A 13,734-nucleotide genomic window follows, 5' to 3' on the forward strand; every position below is an offset into this window, starting at 1 on the left:
CAGGTGGAAACTGCGACCATTTACCATCACCATGCAGCGGTACAAATCCACGCTATCGAACAGTATGAAAAAATATATTAAATCTCCAGAATGGGCCGGCCCAGTGGTGCAGCAGTTAAGTGCACATGTTCCACTTTGGCAGCCTGGGGATCGCCGGTTTGGATCCTGGGTGCGGATATAGCACCACTTGCCACACCAGGCTGTAGCAGGCATCCCATGTATAAAGTAGAGGAAGGTGGGCACGGATGTGAGCTCAGGGCCAGTCTTCCTCAGCAAAAAGAGGAGGATTTCCAGCAGTTAGCTCAGGGCTAATCTTCCTCAAAAAAAAAAAAAAGACTCATAGCAACTGTGAGTCAACATTAAATCTCCAGACCAGAAGGAAAAGGACAAGCACCCAGAAATTAATCCTGAAGGCACGGGAATTTATAATCTAAATGACAGAGAATTTAAAACAGCTATCTTAAAAAAATCAACGAGTTACAAGAAAATACAGATAGACCGTTCAATGAAATCAGGAATTCTTCACGAAAGAGATTGAAACTATAAAGAAAAACCAACCAGAAATGTGGGAGATGAAAAACACTATGAATGAGAGAAAGAAAAATCTGGACCCCCTGCGTAATAGAGTAGATATTATGGAGGAGTGAATCAGCAGTCTGGAGGACAGAAATATAGACATGTTCCAGATGGAGGAGAGAGAACTAAGACTAAAGAGAAATGAAGAAATTCTCCAAGAAATATCGGACTCAATTGGGAAATGCAACATAAGGATTACAGGCATTCCAGAGGGAGAAGAGAAGGAGAATGGAGCAGAAAGCTTGTTCACAGAAATGATAGCATAGAACTTCCCAAACCTGGGGAAGGAGCTGGAAATACAAGTGACAGAAGCCAATAGATCTCCTCACTATATCAATGTAAAAAGACCTACTGCAAGGCATATAGTAGTGAAATTGGCAAAAGTCAATGACAAAGAGAAAACACTAAGGGCAGCAAGGCAGAAGAAAATAACTTACCAAGGAACCCCTATCATGCTTTCAGTGGATTTCTCAGAAGAAACCTTACTGGCTAGGAGAGAGTGGAATAAGATATTCAATATTCTGAAAGACAAACACTTTCAGCCAAGACTACTCTTATCCAGTGAAAATATCCTTCAGATATGATGGAGAAATAAAAACTTTCCCAGATAAAAAAAAAACTGAGGGAGTTCATCGCCACAAAATACCACCCTACAAGAAATGCTCAAGAAGGCTCTCATACCTGGGAAACAAAAAAAAGGAGCTAGAAAGCCTCAAGCAAGGAGATAAGTAGGTAGGAAAAATCAGAAAGCTGCAGCTATCAGATCAGGTTAGCAAACACTTAATTATAAGATTAAAGATAAAGGGAAGGAAAACACCAAAAATAAATATAATCTCGTCATTTTTAACCACAAACTCAGAACACAAGATGGAATAAGTTGTGACAACAATAACTTAGAAGGGGAAGAGGTGGGGGATGGAATCAGCTGAGTCTAAGGAAATAAGAGGCTATCAGAAAACAGACTACGTCATCTACGAGATTTTTATATACAAACCTGATGGTAACCACTAAACAAACAATGAGAACAGAGACAGAAATTATAAACAAAGAGAAAACTAAGAAAATCACCATAGAAAACTACCTAACTGAATTGGCAGTCCAAAACACACAGGACGAGAAACAAAGGAAATGCAGAAGAACTGGAAAACGAGAGATACAATGGCAGCATTAAGCCCTCATATATCAATAATCACTCTAAATGTAAATGGAGTGAATTCTCCAATACGAAGACACAGAATGGAGAGATGGATTAAAGAACAAGGCCCAACAATATGCTGCCTCCAGGAAACACATCTCAGCTACAAAGACAAACACAGGCTCTGAGTGAGGGGATGGAAGACGATACTCCAAGCTAACAGTGAACAAAAGAAAAGAAGCATCGCCATACTTATATCAGACAAAGTAGACTTCAAAACAAAGTAGGCAAAGAGAGACCAAGGGGGCAGTATATAATGGTAAAAGGGACACTCCACCAAGAAGACATAACACTTATATGTGCACCCAACACAGGAAGAGCAAAGTACATAAAGCAACTATTAACAAAACTAAAAGAGATATCAACAACAATACAATAACAGAAGGGGACCTCAACACCCTACTAACCAATGGACAGATCATCCAGACAGAGAGTCAATAAGGAAATAGTGGATTTAAATGAAAACCCAGACCAGATGGACTTTATAGATATTTAGAGAACACTCCATCCAAAAACAGCAGAATACACATTCTTCTCAAGTGCACATGGGGACATTCTCAAGGATAGACCATACGTTGGGAAACAAGGAAAGCCTCAACAAATTAAAGAAGACTGAAATCATATCAAGCATCTTTTCCAACCACAATACTATGAAACTAGAAAATGAAAATAAACTACAAGAAAAAATCTGGGAAAGGGACAAAGATGTGGAAACTAAACAACATGCTACTGAACAACCAACAGATCACTGAAGAAATTAAAAGGAGAAATCAAAAGATATCTGGAGACAAAGAAAAATGAAAATACACCAGACCAATTCATATAGGATGCAGCAAAAGTGGCCCTAAGAGGGACATTCATAGCAATACAGGCCCACCTTAACAAACGAGAAAAATCTCAAATAAGCACTCTTAAACTACACCTAACAGAATTAGAAAAAGAAGAAACACAGTCCAAAGTCAGCAGAAGGAGGGAAATAATAAAAATTAGAGCAGAAAAAAATGAAATTGAAACAAAAAAGAGTAGAAAGTATCAATGAAACAAAGAGCTGGTTCTTTGAGAAGATAAACAAAAGTGACAAACCCTTAGCTAGACTAAGAAAAAAAGAGAGAAGCCTCAAATAGATAAATTAGAAATGAAAGAGGAGAAATTACAAAGGATACCACAGAAACACAAAGGACTATAAGAGAATACAATGAAAAACTATATGCCAACAAATTGGACAATCTAGAAGAAATGGATAAATTCTTAGACTCATACTACCTCCCAAAACTGAATCAATAAGAACCAGAGAATCTGAATAGACCAATCGCTCGTAAAGAGATTGAAACAGTAATCAAGAACCTCCCAAAAAACAAAAGTCCAGGACCAGATGGCTTCTCTGAAGAATTCTACCAAACATTCGAAGAAGATTTCATACCCATCCTTCTCAAACTATTCCAAAAAACCGAGGAAGACAGAATGCTTCCTAACACATTCTATGAGGTCAACATCACCCTGATACCAAAGCCAGACAAATAGGACACAAAGAAGGAAAATTACAGGCCAATATCACTGATAAACATAGATGCAAAACTCCTCAACAAAATACTGGCAAACTGAATACAGCAACACATTAAAAAGGTGATAGACCATGATCAAGTGGGATTCATACCAGGGACACGGGGATGGTTCACCATCCACAAATCAATGTGATACACTACATTAACAATATGAGGAATAAAAACCCCATGATCATCTCAATAGACACAGAGAAAGCATTTGATAAGATCCAACATCCATTTATGATAAAAACCCTCAACAAAATGGGTATAGAAGGAAAGTACCTCAACATAATAAAGGCCATATATGACAAACCCACAGCCAACATCATACTCAGTGGGGAAAAACTGAACACCATCCCTCTGAGAACAGGAACGAGACAAGGGTGTCCACTCTCACCACTCTTATTCAACATAGTACTAGAGGTTTTGGCCAAAGCAATTAGGCAAGAAGAAAAAATAAAAGGAATCCAAACAGACAATGAAGAAGTGAAACTCTCAGGGCTGGCCTGGTGGCACAGTAGTTAATTTTGTGCATTCCACTTCAGCAGCCCAGGGTTTGTAGGATCAGATCCTGGGGGCAGACCTAGCGCTGCTCATCCAGCCACGCTGTGGCACATCCCACATAAAATAGAGGAGGATTGGCACAGATGTTAGCTAAGCGACAATCTCCCTCAATAAAAAGAGGAAGATTGGCAACAGATATTAGCTCAGAGCCAATCTTCCTCACACAAAAAAATGAAACTCTTGCTGTTTGCAGATGACATCATTTTATATATAGAAAATTCTAAGGAATTCAACACTAAACTACTAGAAATAATCAACAACCACAGCAAAGTTGCAGGGTATAAAATAAACTTACAAAAATCAGCTGTATTTCTATACTCTAATAACAAACTAACAGAAAGAGAACTCAAGAACACAATCCCAACAAAAAGAATATCTAGGAATAAATTTAACCAAGGAGGTGAAAGACCTATACAACGAAAACTATAAGACATTACTGAAAGAAACTGATGATGACATAAAGAAATGGAAAGATATTCCAAGTATCGGATTGGAAGAATAACCATAGTTAAAATATCCAAACTACCTGAAGCAATCTACAGAGTCAGTGCCATCCCATCAGAATCCCAGTGACATTCCTCATGGAAATAGAACTAAGAATCCTAAAATTCACATGGGGCAAGAAAAAACCCCGAACAGCTAAAGCAATCCTGAGAAAAAAGAACAAAGCTAGCGACATCACAATCCCTGACTTCAAAACATACTACAAAGCTTAGTAATCAAAACAGCATGGCACTGGCACAAAAACAGACACACAGATCAATGGAACAGAACTGAAAGCTCAGAAATAAAACCACACATCTATGGACAGCTAATCTTCAACAAAGGAGCTGAGGACATACAACGGAGAAAAGAAAGTCTATTCGAAAATGGTGCTGGGAAAACAAGACAGCCACATGCAAAAGAATGAAAGTAGACCATTATATTTCATCATACACAAAAATTAACTCAAAATGGATTAAAGACTTGGAACTAAGATCTGAAACCATAAAATTCCTAGAAGAAACTACAGGTAATACACTCTTTGACATCAGTCTTAGAAGGGTCTTTTCAAGTACCATGTCTACTTGGACAAGGGAAACAAAAGAAAAAATAAACAAGTGGGACCACGTCAGACTAACGAGCTTCTGTAAGGCAAAGGAAACCAGGATCAAAACAAAAAGACAACCCACCAACTGGGAGAAAATATTTGCAAATTATATATCCGACAAGGGATTAATCTCTCCATAAGACAGAAAGAACTCACACAACTAAACAACAAAAAAACAAACAACCCAATCAAAAAATGGGCAAAGGATATGAACAGACATTTTTCCAAAGAAGATATACAGATGGGCAATAGACACATGAAAAGATGTTCAACGTCACTAATTTTTAGGGAAACGCAAATCAAAACTACACTAAGATACCACCTTATACCTGTCAGAATGACCATAATCACCAAGACAAAAAATAACAAATGTTGGAGAGGCTGTGGAGAAAAGGGAACTCTGATCCACTGCTGGTGGGAATGCAAACTGGTGCAGCAACTAGGGGAAAGAGTACGGAGATTTCTCAAAAAATTAAAAATAGAACTACCATATGACCCAGCCATCTCACTATCCAAAGAACTTGAAATCAACGATTCAGAGAGACTCATGCATCCCTATGGTCATTGCAGCATTGTTCACAATAGCCAAGGCGTGGAAGCAACCCAAGTGCCTATCAACTGATCACTGGATGAAGAAGATGTGGTGTATATACACAATGGAATACTACTCAGCTATAAAAAAAAAATGACAAAATCATCCCATTTGAAACAACATGGATGGACCTTGCGGGTATTATGTTAAGCAAAATAAGCCAGACACAGAAAGACAAACACCGCATGATTTCACTCATATGTGGAAGATAAACACATGGACAAAGAGAACAGTTCAGTGGTTACCATGGGAAGGTGGTGGGGGGGCGGGGCACAAGGGGTGAAGGGGAGCACTTACATGGTGACTGACAAATAATAAAGTACAAGTGAAATTTCACCATGTTATAAACTATTATGCCCTTAATTTAAAAAAAAAAAAAGGCAACAAAACTGGGGCCAGCCCCATGGCATGGTGGTGAAGTTTGGCATGATCCACTTCAGCGGCCCAGGTCCGTGGGTCTGGATTCCCAGGCACACACCTACACTACTCGTCAGCCATGCTGTGGTGGTGACCCACACACAAAACAGAGGAAGACTGGCACAGATGTGAGCTCAGCATTAATCTCCCTCGAAAAAAGGAACAAAACTGTGTTTGCATATGTTTAGAGATTTTCTAGGGCAAAATCCCAGAAAACATAAACAGTGAGAAGTGGGAAAAGGGGAGAGGGTTGACCTTTTCACTATCCTCTACCGTAGATTTTGTTTGATCAGAACATTACTTTACAACAACACTTAGGCAGCTAATTATGTCTGAAACTCAGAGTTTATCCCTAGCACGTCAGCTCCCCTTCGGTGCGGGTTGTTGTCCCTGTTGTTGACTCTTCCATGGAAATTTTCAAAGATATACAGAAACAGAAAGACTAGTATAAAGAAATGTACCCAAGGTACTTAACTGTTTCCTTTATGCCCCATCCTGAATAATTCTGAAGAAAACCCTAGATATTTCCAAATCTCCAAAAGACAAGGACCATCATCACATATCAACAACCTGTTAATATCATCAAACATCCAATTAGTGAAGACATCTCCCCAATGCCAGACAGATTTGTTGTCTACACTCTGCTTCTTTGAATAGGATCCTACGCACGGTCTATATAGCCACAATCGGCTGAAATGCTTCCTAAGTTCTCCCATCTTTTTTGTCTTGAAATTTCTGTTTGTCCCACAGATTTCTCCCGCGGTCTCCTTCAACAAGTGCTTCTTCCCCTGCAGACGCAGAGGCTGACAGGACGCTGGGTGCCTTTCATTTTCTGTCGCCCCAGCTCGTCCCGATCCGGCTGACCTCCCTCCACCTGTGTTCCACCTCCTGGTCTTCTGCCAGCTCCGCCAACCACAGGCACCAAAGTTCAGAGCTGATGAAATGCACACAGAGAAACAAGTAACCCTCACTAAAGCCCAGCCAAACCAGAGGGACACGCCCTGCAGCCAGTGACCCGCCCAGGTGAGAACATCGTCATCAAAGCCACAGCTGGTTCCACAAGGAGCTTTACCCCAGCTACGCCAGCCTCCCAGGCAAGAAATAAAGGGACTGTCACTAACGGCCAAGGCTCCTGAAGCCACTGGCGCTGGGAGGGGAAGGCAGCCCTGCGTATCGGTGTCTAACGTGGGTGACCAGGGGAACCGGGGAGAGGAAGAGGAGCGGCCGGGCCCCACGTCCCATCTCCCTCCAGGGCGGGGCTGCATCTCTTACTCCCTGTTTGTGACTGTTTGCATCAAGTTTCCTAGCTGCAGCTGGAGGTCCCAGGAGATGAACGTAACAGCCAACGTAACTTGAGGAGGACACCCCCACTCTCTCCATGCTGTTTATCTCTGCGCCACACACTGTCATCTGCTTATCCACAGCCATTCCTCCCGCCTTCCTTGAGGACCAAAGCCCAATCTTATTCAAGGTGGCAACACGCCCAGCTGGAAAAGTAACACATCCCTGCATCCTTCTGAAGACAGGTGTAGCCATGTGACTAAATTCTAACCAATGAAACACAGGCAGAAGTTGTTAGGTATGACTTCCAGAAATGCTCCTTAAAAAAAGGACAAACAGGGGGACTGGCCCAATGGCCTAGTGGTGAAGTTTGGCGCACTCTGCTTCGGCAGCCCAGGTTTGCAAGTTCAGATCCCAGGCGCGGACCTACATCACTTGTCAGCCATGCTATGGCAGCAACCCATATATAAAGTAGAGGAAAACTGGCACAGATGTTAGCTCAGGGCTAATCTTCTTCAGCAAAAGAAAAAAAAAAAAAAAAGGAAGAAGACAAGCAAGTGGGGGTGTCCTTTTGCCTACTCACTCTTCCTCCTACTTTGTAGCCGGAAACTCAGCCATAATAGCTGGAGCTTAAGCAGCCAACTTAGCCCAAGAGGTAGACTGCATTACTTGTTCAAAATTCTCCCTTCCCTCCCATCCTTGCCAAGGTTCACTGTGAACTTATACTTCCCCACCCCACAGTCTGTAAGTCTGTCCATATTACTTGTTTCGACCAGGGGAATGTGGACAAAAATGACAGTGCACCAAGGGCAAGCAGAGGGTTTAAGAGGGACAACGTGTTTGCTCCCCTCCTCTTGTACCCCAGCTTTCCGCCCCCAGTGGCCATTGCCCCTCAGTCTGCGTCCTGCAACCAGACAAGTGGAGCAGACCCGGATCAGACACACTGCCTACAGCAGAACGGCCTCGGCCACACACGGATCCAAGAGCAGAAGACAGTATTTGTTCTTTCGGACAGTGAGATCCTGAGGCCGTCCGCTGCACCGCGAGAGACGGTGAGATGACCTCGAGCAAAGGAGGAAGAAGCGGCCAGAGCCGATATTTCTTGCAGGCTTATTCTACACCAGGCAGTCCTGAGCAGTCCCTAACTGTCCTGGTAACTCTGAGACACGCACAGTTATTAATGCATTGCACAGCTGAGGTAACCGAGGCACAGCAAGGCCGAGGAACCAGCCCAAGGGCACGCGCTAACAAGCAGCAGAGCCAGGGTCTACACCCAGCTCACCAGCTCCAGAACCTTGCTCTTAAGCCGATATGCGACACAGCCACCTCTGCCCGCCGAACACCGCGGCGCATCTCCCTCCAGCTCTTTCCCCCTACGGAAACATGCTGTTTGTTAGGTTTTAACAGACGTGAAATACTAGACCGGTGCCTTGTGGTGAGTGACGTCGAGCTTGAAAAGCTGGCTGGAGGAAGGAACCCGCCTGCAGCTGGACGTCACTCACCACAAGGCGCGAGGGTTCCCTGCTTTCTTGTCCATCTTCCTCGCCAGCGATTCCCGTCCTACACCTCTACCCAAACACCCAACACAGCGCCCGGACCACAGTGTCCACTTGATGTCTCTGCATCACGCACCCTCCTGACCCCAGGAGACGTACAGAATGGGGGGAGCTCCACAGCGGACACTGTTCCTGTCTCAGCCTGCTGATTTTCTTTCAATTTCCTTGTCTTCCCAAAGGCGGGAACTCTTTACAACGTCTTCTCTGAAAGTTACTTGCACAGTTTAAACGTTACTTGTTGGGCTTAGAAACCGCGGGACAGACTGAAACCCTCCCCCTCCGTGAGATGTTTCTCAGACCCTGAGGTCCGTCTCAAGAAAGGCCACTCAGAGATCCTGTGCGATCAGAGTTTGCTACTAACACAAGCGGCTCCGGGCAGAGGTCTGGTGGGCACGGCCGGGGCGGCTGCGCGAGGCCGGGGCTCCCGCAACAACCGGACCGGGGCCCGGGGTCAGCGCGGGGCGCAGACGGCGCGGACGCCACGACCCCGAGGCCACGCGCGGCGCGTCCGGAGAGGCCTGACGTCCAGGACGCAGAGCCCAGCGCCGGCGCCAGGTGGTCCGGACCCGGCTCCCGCTCGAACCTCACGGCCCCCGTGCGTCCAGGCCGCGCCGCCGGGCGGGAGACCGCAGCCCCGGCCCGGCCCTGCGCTCCGGCCTACCTGGTAGACAGCGGAGCCCGGGTCCGGCCGCGTGCCCAGCGTGGACACCCGGTCCCCGTGGTAGGCGCGCGGCCCGGGGACGGCAGCGCGGGCGCACGGCCGCAGGGCCCCCCTCAGCGCGGCCCCCATGGCGGCGGCTGCAGCGGCGGCGGCGCCCGGGGACCCGTCTCTTCTCCGGCCCCGCAACCCACCAGCCGCGGGCCGCCGGGCACGTGACTGCGCGCGCCGCCCCTGATTGGTCGGCGCTGCCTACCACGCCCCCGGGCTCAGCCAATAAAGGGCAGAGACCGGCCCCGCGAGATCCGGTCCCATCGTGAGCCCAGGTACGCGGCGGGGCGCGGGGCGGAGCGACTCCCGCGTGGTCGCCCGCCCCGCGTCTCCGCGCCGGTCCCGCCCTGTCCCGCCCTGTCCCGCCCGGCCCGGGTCGTGGCTGCGCGCTGTGTCTTTCTTCGCCTGAGGCGGGGGTTGCGTGGCTGCAGAAGCTTGTTCCTTATGGGAGCAGGCAGCCGGACGCGCGGTGTCCAGGCTGCCCCGCGCCCTCCGTGCGCCCCTCGGCGTCCGGCGGGCCTCTGTGGCCCGGGACCCGGCCGGGCCGCCCTCCGAACGGGGCGCCGCAGACGAGGGGGCGGACATACAGATGCCAATTGTGGCGAGCCACGGCTCGGGGCAATTCTGATGGGCTTCCTCGCGGCCCTCACCCGCCGGACCGGGAGAAGCAGTGACCTGCTTAGTCCGTCTAAGTCTTCCCCCCGTCCTGAGTTAACTTTTCGTACGGTCTAAGGAAGGGGTCCGGCTTCATTCTTTTGCACGTGGATCTCCAGTTTTCCCAACACCCTTGTTGAGAAGACTGCCCTGTCCGCGTGGAATTGTCTTGGCTCACTGGACCGCGTGTGCAAGGTTCCCTTCTGGGCTCTGTTCTGTTCCTTGCATCTGTGTCCGCCTGTATGCCAGCACCACGTGGTTCTGATTACTGTACCAAGTTCTGAAATCAGTAAATGGGAGTCCTCCAGCTTTGTTCTTTTCCAAGATTGTTTTTTTTTTTTTTTTGGCTCTGCAGGGTCCCTTGAGATTCCATGTTAATTTCAGGATGGGTTTTTCTGTTTCTGCAAAAAACGTCATTGGGATCTTTATAGGGCTTGCATGGAGTCATTGACCACGGTGGGGAGTATTGACCTGTAATTTCCTTCTCAGCTTGTTCATTATTAGTGTATAGAAATGTGACAGATTTTTGTGTGTTGCCTTTGCATCCTGCTGCTTTGCTGAAGTCGTTTATTAGTTCTAACAGGGTTTTTTTGTGTGTGGAATAGGGTTTTCTATATATAATATGTCATCTGCAAACAGAGGTAATTTTACTTCTTCCTTTCCAATTTGGATGACTTTTATTTCTCATTCTTGCGTAATTGCTCTGGCTAGAACTTCCAGAACTGTATTGAAGAGAAGTGTTGAAAGTGGACATCCTTGCTTGTTCCTGATCAAAGAGAAAAAGCTTTCAGTCTTTCACCACTGAGTATGATGTATGCTGTGGGTTTTTCACATATAGCTTTTATGATATTAACGTAGTTTCCTTCTGTTCCTAGTTTATTGAGTGTTTTTATCATGAAAGAGTGTTGAATTTTGTCAAATGCTTTTTATGCATCAATTGAGATGATTTTTTTTTCTTTGTTCTGTTAATGTGATGTATTACATTGATCAATTCTCATGTGTTGAACCATCCTTGCTTTCCAGGAATAAACCCCACTTGGTCATGATGTATAATCCTTTTAATACGCTGCTGAATTCAGTGTCAGTATTTTATTGAGGAATTTTGCATCTATGTTCAAAAAGATGTTGGTCTGTAGGTTCTTTTCTTGTAATGTCTTTGTCTGGCTTTGGTATCAGGATAATGCTGCCCTCATAGAATGAGTTAGGAAGTATTCCTCCTCTTCAATTTTTTGGAAAAATTTGAGAAGGATTAGTATTAGTTCTTTAAATGTCTGGTAGAATTCACTAGTGAAGACATCAGGTGCAGGGCTTTCCTTCATCAGGAGATTTTTTTGGTTACTGATTCAGCCTTCTTGCTAGTTATAGATATATTCAGGGTTTCTATTTCTTCATGATGTAGTCTTGGTAGGTTTTGTGTTTCTAGGAATTTGTCCATGTCATCTAGGATATCCAATTTGTTGGTGTACAGTTGTTCATAGTATTCAGATTTGCTTTTTATTTTACATTTTTCTTTATTAATTTTAATTTTTAAGGGAATACTTCAGCTTTTATAATGGAAATAAAGATGTTTTTACCTCCTTCTCTCAAAAATGATCCCAAAGCAACAAAGGAACACAGAATTCATATACCACCATCAGTTAAGCTAGGAGATATATGAAGACAATAGGGATAATAAATTTAGCAGAATAAAGGAGGCTGAAATCTAAGTGCTTGCAATGGAAGATACAAACAAGTAACATCACCTTGCCTCCCAGAAATCCATGTAAGGCACAGGAATTGGAAGGTATGAATGGGGATGGGGAGAGGCGGTAGACATCAAGAAACAGCGGAACTACTTGAAAATCTGTGTAAGAAGTAGTTAGAATCCCAGGTTTCCACCCCTACTTTGCCTAGGAGATAGGAGATATATATGCTCTGGAGAAACTGAATCTGAGATGTTCCAAATTTAGGGACACCAGGCAGGAGTGAAGTGCCAGACTGAAAGAAGACAGATTTAGTGAAAGTCCGGAGGCCAAATGAAAGAGACCCCCTCTCCCAGTTCCCTTTTCCCACCTAGTTCTAAAATGTTGGCTACCAGGCTTATACAGGAAGGAGGCTAGAGAAACCTTACTTCTTCACAGAGAAGATCTACAGAGTGACATTTGAGGTTTCCCAATGAAAAAGCTCCTTGGAAAATAATTGGCATGTCCTATCTACACCCCAGTAAGCTTGTACAAGCTCCCCATCAGCTTTTGAGAAACTTTAACATATGCGTGGATAGCCAAGGATCAACAGGCATTTGAGGAAAGCTTTCAACATGAAAAAAAGATACCTGCCACCACCGAGAGGAAACCGAAAAAACCTCAGAAGAAACCAGCAGTACAAGGAACAGAAGAAACTATAACATCCCTAGAGAAATGAAAAAATATTGCATCCGTGGAACAAGAAAAGGATTATGAAAAAATAAAAAGAAAAGCTTTTGGAAATAAAAATATCAAGAATTTAAAGAATCTGTAGCAGGGAAGGAAATGTGGAAATAAAATTTTAAGCCTCATTTCCAATTTAAACCTTGGTTAGAAAATGTAACCGAAACCAGAGGTTACAAGCTTTAATTAACCATTTTATGAGAAATTATTAAAAGGATGGGAAAACAGATGTTCTAAGGACACAAGATACTGTGCTGGCCATTACATTTATTAGATAAATGAGAGGTTAGCAAGTATTTCCCAGCTGGCATTAAGTTTATACTTAATATTATACTTATTTAAGTTACTTGTTTATACTTATCCTGTGTATCTTCTCATTATAATTGAGTTTCTAAGTCTGTTTGCTAAGGACAAGTAGTGTTCTCTTAATAGTGAAAAGGTTGCTTTAATAGCTCCAAGGGCTGGTTTGAAACCTTAGGACTATGTGAATGGAGGTTATAGAAAATACCTTTGTGAGATCTTAATTGTAACACAAAAACATTGTTTTTCTAAGTCCCAACAATAAACAATTGGAAAGTAAGCATTTTAAAAACACCATTTATAATGGCATCAAAGAACATCAAGTACTCCGAAATAAATCTAACAAAAGATGTACCACTCCTAGGTACTTAGACAAGAGAAGTAAGAACATGTCTACAAAAAGATTTAAGAATATTTATAGTAGCTTTATTCAAAATAGCCAAAATTTGGAATCCATGCAGTAGGAAAAAACAGATAGAAAATTATCATATTATCTCTGTGGGTGGGAGTGAGGGGCTTAGGAAACTTCCTGGGGTGACAGAAACGCTGTATATTCATTTTGTCAGGTGGTTACACAGGTGTAGACTGTCGATACTCATGCTGAGCACTTGAGATTTGTGTATTTTATCAAATGTAATTTATGCCTTAAAAATGTTAATTGTAGAAAGCCGTGTTGACTCAAAGTTATGAACTAAGTGAAAGGACGGTGGTTTACCTGATGGCTCACACTCTGTGCCTTGATTCTGCAGATCTGTTCATCAGAAGCATCAAGACTATCTTGGCCTTCTCTCCTCCGATTTTGTGACGAACAAAGTCACTTCTCTGAAGAAATAGACACTTGAATTTTCCCC

The 13,734-nt window shown here is 44.1% G+C and overlaps 1 protein-coding gene across 2 annotated transcripts in view; it reads right to left on the reverse strand.

The window, feature by feature from the left end:
* MCCC2 (methylcrotonyl-CoA carboxylase subunit 2) overlaps positions 1–9,721 on the reverse strand; it is a 62,412-nt gene extending 52,691 nt beyond the window's left edge. Inside the window, exon 1 of one of the 2 annotated variants that reach the window (XM_023618227.2) lies at positions 9,477–9,721. In XM_023618227.2, coding sequence (XP_023473995.2) covers positions 9,477–9,605 — 129 coding nt within the window. In that variant the 5' untranslated portion in view covers positions 9,606–9,721. The remainder of the gene's footprint in view (positions 1–9,476) is intronic. The other variant, XM_023618228.2, reaches the window with a different exon arrangement.
* Positions 9,722–13,734: the final 4,013 nt, after the last annotated feature.

Source organism: Equus caballus, chromosome 14 (assembly GCF_041296265.1).
Source record: "Equus caballus isolate H_3958 breed thoroughbred chromosome 14, TB-T2T, whole genome shotgun sequence".
Taxonomy (NCBI): Eukaryota; Metazoa; Chordata; class Mammalia; order Perissodactyla; family Equidae; genus Equus; species Equus caballus.